Source organism: Macaca mulatta, chromosome 2 (genome assembly GCF_049350105.2).
Source record: "Macaca mulatta isolate MMU2019108-1 chromosome 2, T2T-MMU8v2.0, whole genome shotgun sequence".
Taxonomy (NCBI): domain Eukaryota; kingdom Metazoa; phylum Chordata; class Mammalia; order Primates; family Cercopithecidae; genus Macaca; species Macaca mulatta.
The window spans coordinates 112,994,308-113,003,176 of record NC_133407.1 but is presented as its reverse complement, the minus strand read 5'-3'; the positions used below and the strand labels follow the sequence as shown (position 1 = coordinate 113,003,176).

The 8,869-nt window shown below is 53.1% G+C and overlaps 1 protein-coding gene across 22 annotated transcripts in view; it reads right to left on the bottom strand.

Moving 5' to 3' along the window:
* Nucleotides 1-3,527: 3,527 nt before the first annotated feature.
* DAG1 (dystroglycan 1) overlaps nt 3,528-8,869 on the bottom strand; it is a 77,074-nt gene continuing 71,732 nt past the window's right edge. For 21 of the 22 annotated variants that reach the window (XM_028843247.2, XM_028843245.2, XM_015130806.3 and 18 more), the window contains one exon: nt 3,528-8,337. In XM_028843247.2, the coding sequence (XP_028699080.1) occupies nt 5,935-8,337 (2,403 nt within the window). In that variant the 3' untranslated portion in view covers nt 3,528-5,934. 22 annotated transcript variants of the gene reach the window in all.

Genomic DNA, 8,869 nt, shown 5'->3' with positions numbered 1-8,869 from the left:
CCAGGCGCGGTGGCTCACGCCTGTCATCCTAGCACTCTGGGACACCGAGGCGGGTGGATCACAAGGTCAGGAGATCGAGGCCATCCTGGCTAAAATGGTGAAACCCCGTCTCTATTAAAAATACAAAAAAATTAGCCAGGTGTGGTGGCGGGCACCTGTAGTCCCAGCTAGTCGCGAGGCTGAGGCAGGAGAATGGCGTGAACCCGGGAGGCAGAGCTTGCAGTGAGTCAAAACTGCACCACTGCACCAGCCTGGGCAACAGAGCAAGCAAGACTCCGTCTCAAAATAATAATAATAGTACAAAAAATGAGCCAGGCGTGGTGGCACGCACCTGTAGTCCCAGCTACTTGGGAGGCTGAGGCAGGTGAATCCCTTGAACCTGGGTGGCGGAGGTTGCAGTGAGCCAAGATGGTGCCACTGAACTCCAGCCTGGGCAACAGAACAAGACTCCGTCTCAAAAAAAAAAAAAAAAAAAAAAAGGAAATCCCAGCGCTTTGGGAGGCCGAGGTGGAATGATGACTTACTTGAAGTCAGGAGTTTCAAACCAGCCTAGCCAAGATGGCAAAACCCCATTTCTACAAAAAACAATACAAAAATTAGCCGGGTGTGGTAGCACATGCCTGTAGTCCTAGCAACTTGGGAGGCTGAGACATGAGAATTGCTTTAACCTGGGAGGCAGAGGTTGCAGTGAGCCAAGATCACGCCACTGCACTCTAGCCTGGGCCACAGAGCGAGACTGTCTCAAAAAAAAAAAAAAAAAAAAAAAATGAAAGAAAAGAAAAGAAGGAAAGGAAAGGAAAGGAATGGGAGGGGAGGGGAGGGAAATAGGCCTGATGCGGTGGCTCATGCCTATAATCCTAGCACTTTGGGAGGCCGAGGCGGGTGGATTGCCTGAGTTCAGGAGTTCGAGACCAGCCTGGGCCACATGGTGAAACCCCATCTCTACTAAAATACAAAAAACTAGCCAGGCATGGCAGCTTGCACCTGTAGTCCCAGCTACTCAGGAGGCTGAGGCAGGAGAATTGCTAGAACCCAGGAGGCTGAGGTTGCAGTGAACTGAGATCATGCCACTGCACTCCAGCCTGGGCGACAGAGCAAGACTCAGTCTCTTAAAAAAACAAAAAACAGGGCCGGGCGCGGTGGCTCAAGCCTGTAATCCCAGCACTTTGGGAGGCCGAGGCGGGCGGATCACAAGGTCAGGAGATCGAGACCACAGTGAAACCCCGTCTCTACTAAAAATACAAAAAATTAGCCGGGCGCGGTGGCGGGCGCCTGTAGTCCCAGCTACTCAGGAGGCTGAGGCAGGAGAATGGCGGGAACCTGGGAGGCGGAGCTTGCAGTGAGCCGAGATCGCGCCACTGCACTCCAGCCTGGGCAACAGCGTGAGACTCCGTCTCAAAAAAAAAAAAAAAAAAAAAAAAAAAAAAAAAACAAAAAAAAAAAAGAAAAGAAAAGAAATAGAGAAATGAACCTTACTCTCGAAAGACTGATGCTTGAATTGGGCCTTCTATGCTTTAGGGGAGCTAGGAAAGGGCCTCTCCTAGGAGCTTGTTCAACCTGTTGGCAACAAGGGGAGGCAAGGCTGTGGGCTGCAATGAGGTAAGTAGTGTGGAGCCTCCAGTCCCCCCAAGACTGGTGGTATTCTTTTTTTCTTTTTTTTTTTTTTTTAGACAGAGTCTCGCTCTTGTCACCCAGGCTAGAGTGCAGTGCAATGGCGCCATCTCAGCTCACTGCAAGCTCCGCCTCCATGGTTCATGCCATTCTCCTGCCTCAGCCTCCCGAGTAGCCCGGACTACAGGCGCCTGCCACCATGCCCAGCTAAATTTTTTGTATTTTTTAGTAGAAACGGGGTTTCACCATGTTGGCCAGAATGGTCTCATCTCCTGACCTCATGATCCGCCCGCCTTGGCCTCCCAAAGTGCTGGGATTACAGCTGTGAGCTACGGTTCCCGGTCCCAAACTGGTGGTATTCTAGAGGCCAGGTTGGCCTAAACACATCACAAGATTTTCCAGCTAACAGCCCTGATCCCAAGACTAGCTCAAAGATCTAGGCCCAAGGCAGTGCCTTTACGCCAAGAGAAAATGCAGATTCCTCTAGAATTTTCCAAGACCAGCACTGTCTCCAAGCCAGGCCAGAGTCATTCCAGGTCAGAGGAATGTGGGAAGGTAGATTCCTGCAGGTCTGATGTTCCTTCTTTCCTGCCCTCCTGTCTACGACCCTCTAACCCCAGCTTAAAAGACCTGAGCAGTCCTCATCCAAATCAAGGAACAGGGATCTGGCAGGAGTGCCAGGGGTCAAGGGTCTGCTGGGCTAAAGAGGGTATATTCCCCCATCCCCCAAAGGAGGCAAGGCAGGGCAAGGCCAGAGGTCCTTCTGGCCTTAATGTTCTCTGCCAAGATCAAGTATTCCCTTACTTGAGTTCAGAACAGTGAGTCCACTCATTACCCAGTGGCTTCAGGTTAGATGTTAAGCAAAACCTCCTGAGGTCAAGAGAGTAAGGATGGGGTAATTTCCTGGGCCCCTGCTGCTAGGCCTAGGGAGTGAAGTGTGTGCTGGGGACAGCCTTTCCCAGCGCTTAGCGTGGTGCACATTCAGGTCTTAACTCCAAGTAGTTGTTGGACCTTCAACAACCCCCGACCCTGGGACTCAGCTCTTATCTGCCTCTCTGGGTCTTGAAAGCTTTGAGCAGAGGAGCAGGGGGCATGGTAAGGAGCCAGTGATGGCAGAGTTGAGCCCAGAAGAGGCACCAGTTGTTCTGTGACCAATCACTCGATTCTGCCCCTTTGCTCCTTGAAATACAGCTGCTGCATCTCCTGCCGCCCACACTCCGGGCAGTGTCCTAGGACAACCCATCTGCCCCTTCCTGGGCACTGAGTCATGATCAGCCTACCCAGCTGGCCTGTCCATCGCAAGCCAGACACTGAAGGTCACCCCCCAACCCCCAGAACCTACAGGTCAACCAAGGCAGAGCAGCCTGGCCAGAAACTATTGTTCCCACCCCGAGGCCAACACAAACCTGCCTTGAGACTACCTGGGAGACTAGCCATTCCCAAGCCCACAAGACAATGTGGGCAGGAGCTGGGGTAGAGCTGCAGCCAGAGGCATCCCTAGGTCCCCATCTTCAGAGACCTGGCCTGAAGGACCCCTACCCAGGAGGTACAGGGGCTGACCCACTCTGGGGCAGAAAACCTGTGACATCTTTCCCACCATCCTCCTTCCCAGCCAGTCTCACTGGGTTATCTGCTATTCCCCACCCCTTACAGATGGGGGACTGAGGATGAAGACTTGTTTTAGCTGGCTCACAGGCAGAAGAGGGGCAAAGGGGGCATTACATGTCGGCAGAGTTTCTGGAGTGCACACCCAGCCCTCCCAGCACATAAATGGTAAGGCTTACGTGGAGGCCACTGGGCCAACCCCAAGTGGACCTGGCTGAGTCTCCTCTTCCCCCTGTCACATGAGCCCCCAACCCCTCATGTCCAGGAACCTCTCCAGATGCCAGGGAAACAGATGCCCAGAGGCAACAGCGTTGTAATAAAGACACTGCTTTTATTTAGTTTGATATGTTTCTTTACAGAATGCAGAAAACACATCTTAAAATCATATAGAAGGAAATAAAAACACATCAGTGGTTGGTGAACACTTGAATGTGAGATTGGCTCTCCATCTCACAGAGTCCAGCGGCCATCAGCAGCCCAGCACTCAGGGGAGCAGGCTGCCTGCAAAGGCATTGTTGCTGTTGTTATTCTGTTCACTGCCCCATCGCCTCCAGTTGCTATGGCAACTGGCCATTCTGGGCCAGCCACGTCTCTTGCATGGCAGTGCCCAATGGTGGAGTTGCTAGGGGCAACGGAGCTGTTTGGAAGGCCTTTCAAAGCCCTCACCTGGAACATTGGGAATTGTTTATTTTTTGATGAGGTCATCAGAAATAATCTCACCAGGTCAGATCCCACTTGTGCTCCTGTCTCTGGGGGCACCAAGGAAACTCTGACTTGGAGGCATGAGCCCAGTCACCAGTGGTCCACTGAGCCTGCATTTACAGGCTCCCCCACAGGAGCACTGCTCAATCCAGAGTACCCCTGGGGACTGGGGCAGGGGAGAGGGGCTGGGCCCTGTGGGAGAAGGCGCAAGGGGAAATGCCCTCTGGAGAACAGTAGGACGGAGACCCCTCCCCTCCTCTCAGCCCTCCCCTCCTGAGGCAGCACACACCAATCCTCTGCAGAACAGTCGATATGGCTTAGAAGTAGCTGCTCCGTGTGCAAAGGGAGCCTGGGTCCACCCACCCACCCTCAATCAGGGAAGGGATACATTATTGCAAAAGGCATTCCTCCCTAAAAGGTACCCAAAATAACTCTCAGACATCAAGAAAAGTCATGCTCAAAATGGTTTCTTCCACAGGAGAATCAAAGCAGAGTGGGCGCCCCTGAGTCATGGGACAGAGATGCAGATGGACGGACGGATGTTCTGCTAAAAAAGGCAAAAGAACCCCAGTGTAATTCCAGAATTTAAACATTAGGAAAAGTAGGGGGAAAAAATCAAAATAAGCAAAGCCGTCAGTTCCATGGAATCAACACTAAGAGCTCGTACAAACTGCTGTAAGCATCACCATTTTTAATCTTTTTAATAAAACAATTTGAGGCTGTATAAAAACTTTAGTAAAAAATTAGCTTTGAGAGCTCACAGATTTTTTATTATGAACTATTGCTGGCACTCCTCCCCAGCCACCAGACCTTTTCCAGTAGTTCAGGCCCAAGGCCTGGGACTGGAGTGCCAGAGAAAAGGGATGGGGTGGGTCCAGGTAGGGTTGTGGACTGTTAGGACAAAGCGGCCAAGGTCAAGTGAGGAAAGAGCATCACATGACATAAAAATATTGCATCTTCACCAAAATGTCCCCCACTGAGTGTTTCAAAAAACCGTGGTATTCCTTTTAGGAGGAAAAAAAAAACCAACAACGCACGCACAGAAGGGTAAAACAAAATAGGTTGATGTGGTCGAGACCTTCGACCTCCCGGGTGACCCCACAAGCAGCTGGCCCATCCTGGAGCACCAAAGTTGGGGGCCACAGCCACCGCTGCCTCTTGGAGTCCCTTTTTCATGGAAATGAAGACCCCTTGGTGGTGGGCCACTAGTGTACGTGGGCTGGAAGTGGGGATGTCCATGGCCCAAGAGACCCCTCCAGCTTCCAGCCCCTGGCAACAGCGGGAGAGCAAACCCAGCACCAAGGACCTGGCATGAGCCAGGGCCGGGAGGCCCCCAATCAGGCTCTGGAGTATCAGAGCAACCAAGTTGACGTAGTGTGAAAAAATAGGATTCCTTTGATAAAAAATACTGTCCCTTGGTCTTCTCTAAGTTTGAAACACCCTGGGAGCTTATTTTTAGCAAAGCAATTCCCCATACCCACCCAAAAATTATACATACAAGTTTAGGTAAACAGCAGATTAAATGTAAAAACTTAACCTTAACTTCTGAAAGTCCTTTGAATTTAATCTTTAGTTACTGTTTTCCATGTTACATCCTGCAGCTAGACACACGTGAATAGAAAAAACAGTACAGTTAGTGTTAAAGGCAAAACGCAGAGAGCCAGGGGGCCACCCGGCACTGCCTGCGAGTTCATTCATGGTTCCTCGCTCCCTCCACCTCCACTCCACATGGTGCTTTCAGAACCAGCCATCAAAAACGAAGCGAAGAATTCTCTATGAACAAACCAAAAGCTGTTAGGCAAAAAATAAAAATAAAAAAGTCCCCAAAGTCTCTCCAGCTGCTTTGGGGTTTGGGAGGACCAGAGAGGGCGGGCTTGTCCAGGCCCGTGTCAGTGTGTGCTAGGTCAGGTGTCGGCTTCCGGTGGGTGATGGTCTGCAGGCCACCGGTCTCCACAGACAACACCATGTTGTCTCCAGGCCCCTGCCCTACCCTGCCTCCACCCAGGCGCTTGCGGGTTAAGGAGGGACATAGGGAGGAGGTGACCGGTATGGGGTCATGTTCTTGGGACGGGAGCCCTTGCCCTCCATGGGTGCTGTGAAGGGCGGTGGGGGCTGGTAGGGAGGCGCATTGGGATCCTCATCCCGCAGGGGCGTGTACTCTCCCACGGTGTCCTGGTTCAGAGGAGTGGTCTCGGGCACACTCTGGTTGGGGTACTCGGGAGGGGGTAGGGGAGCCTTCTCCTCCTGCAGAATGAGTGGCATGCTGGAGGAGGGTGGGGGCTTGGAGTCGTCCAGTTCGTCCGCAAAGATGATAGGCACCCCCTTCTTGATGAAGGTGGCCTGGTCCTCAAGGGTAAGCTTGCCCTTCCGCTTCTTGCGGTAGCAGATCATGGCAATGATGCCAGCAATGAGCAGGATGGCTGCGACCACCACGGCCGGAATGACTGTGTGCAGGTAGACATCATCCTCACTGCTCTTCTCAGGGTCCCTGTCAGGCACCTCTGTGGGCGGCGCCTCTGAGGGCACTCTCCTGGGTGGTGCCACAGGAATAAACTGTAGGTGCCGACAACTGCCAGAGCCCATCACAGCGATGCTCGTGGCCTTAAAGTCAGGCTCTAGGGCGTTGGAGAAGGCAGGCCGAGGTTTTCCATCATCCTCAGCGATCCGGCGGCTCAGCCCAGCGATCTGCTCCTTGGGGCAGGGCTCCAAGGGCAGTGTGTTGTTGGTCCATTCCACCACGATGGAGCCCCGGGTGATATTCTGCAGGGTGACGGTGCTACAGTTTCGGTCTCCAAAGGCGAAGGCCAGTTTCTTTACCAAGGCAATCTTCTTGTGGATGTCATTCAACACCAGTGCCGGGTCACCCACAAACTTGGCCTTGAACCTTACAGGAGCCCTATCCCCTTGGGGGCGCCTATGGACATGGATCTCGAAGGCATCCACAGCCGACAGGCCCCCCTTGTCTGTGGCATGCATGAAATACTCGTGTTTGCCCACGTGGCTGCTGTCGGGAAGGCCATACATGAGCTGGCTGTTGCTGTTGAACTGTACCCAGGACTTCTCGCCCACCAGCTGCTGCTCCCGCAGTTTTAGGGTCAGTTTCAGCTTGTCAGTGGTGGTGTCCTCATGGTCGTAGAAAGTGTCTGACGGGATCTTCACCTCAAAGTAGGTGCCAACCCAGGCATCTACCCTGTCAATATGGTTCTTGAGCTCTGGGCGCTGGTTGGGTTCTCCGCCACGGGGCACTCCACTGGTGGTGGTGCGAATACGAGTAGGCGGTGAGGCAGTTTCCAATCTGGTGATAGGAACTTTGGTGGTGACCCGGGGCACTGGCCGGGGTGTCCGTGGTTTCTTGGTTGGCCTGCGAGTTGTGGTGGTGGAAGAGTCAGTTGAAGGCGTTGCTGGTTTTGGTGTGGATACTCGTGGCTTCTTGGTGGTGGTTGTGGGAGGGGTAGCAACTGCAGTAGGCTCCACATAGCCAGGAATGGTCATCGTTGGGCGAATCTGGCCAGGAACTGTGGTGCCAGCTTCTGACACCCGAGTAGGCTGGATGGGGCCTAGGGTTGGGGTCTGAATAATGGCGCCTCGAGTCCGGATGGTGACCGTGGGTTTCCCAGGAACAGGATCCCTGACTGGAGGAGCCATGGTCTCTGTTGGAGGAGCAATGGCTGGAGATGTGGGTGTTGGCACGATCCTGGATGGGGGCTCCTGGATAGCCGTGGTTGGGGGCCCAATGGCAGTGACAGGTGTGGGTGTGGCATGGATCTGCCTCCGGATGCGTTTGGGAAGAGGGGGCTTCTTATTGGCGATGTGCCAACCCACCACAGGGTAGCCAAGCTGAGCAGACATAGCACCCTCCCTGGCAGGAGCCTCCACACCACGAATGTCAGGCACACTGTTCTGGTTCAGGGAGCAGCCCAGCTTCCAGGAGAGAAGGGCCCCATTCTCCACCACCTTTTTTGCATTTCCCGGGCCAGCCATGAAGGCCGACATGTCAAATAGTCTGTTATTCACCACCGGCACTAATTTCATATTGTGAAGCTCTACTTCTGAGAAGCTCCGCATCCTGTGCAGGAGGTCAATCCTTTGCTTTGGGGTCATCTTGGTGAGGTCGGCATCCAAAATCACCGTCAAAACAGTCACGGGTTCATCCACAGCACAGGCAGATGATACCACCTCACCAGGGTCTGGGAAGGCTGTCCTCACTGACTGCAGCTCACTGTGGTCTTCAGGGTAGACCTCAATGGAGAACACACTGGAGGTCTGGGGGATGTGACTCCCGTTGGCCCCCAGCCGTGCAGCGCTCACCGAAATGTAATGCACACCCTTATCAGTGTCAAGGGGGAGGCCCTCCAGGGTGTGGCTCTGTGGGTCCCAGTGCAGCCAAGATGGCAAAGCCTCCTTCCCTGCTGCTGATACCTAGAAGAGACACAAGCATAAATTAAAAGTACTATTGTCACTGCATAACCTGAATATGATCGCAACAGTTAACCTGAATTGTATGACAAGCTTAGGGTGTAATTCAGAATGCCTGCTGGGGAAGCTAATTCCTCTCCCCTAGAGAGACACAACTGAGTTTCTTTATCTGTCACAAGACTAGGGCTATGAGATGGGCTAGCTTGGGAGGCAAATATCTCACCCAAGGTCACACAGTGGGGAGACAGCAGTGCTGGCACTCAAGCACATGTCTCATTCCTGAGAACTGATGCCATGGAGCTCACGACTGTTGTGGATTTTATAACAGTGACACACCCTGCCACCTACTTGCCCATTCTACCTGCAGAATCAAATCACATCCCAGCCCTCAGCAATCCTTTCCACCCTTGCCTCAGACTTCTCCCTGACCCTCTGCAGACACCACATCTTTGCTCAGGTCACATGCCTGGCCTGGAGGATGCCTCCTGCCCCAAAGTGGAGATGCATACAGGTCTGGGTACAAGGGAGGGTTCAA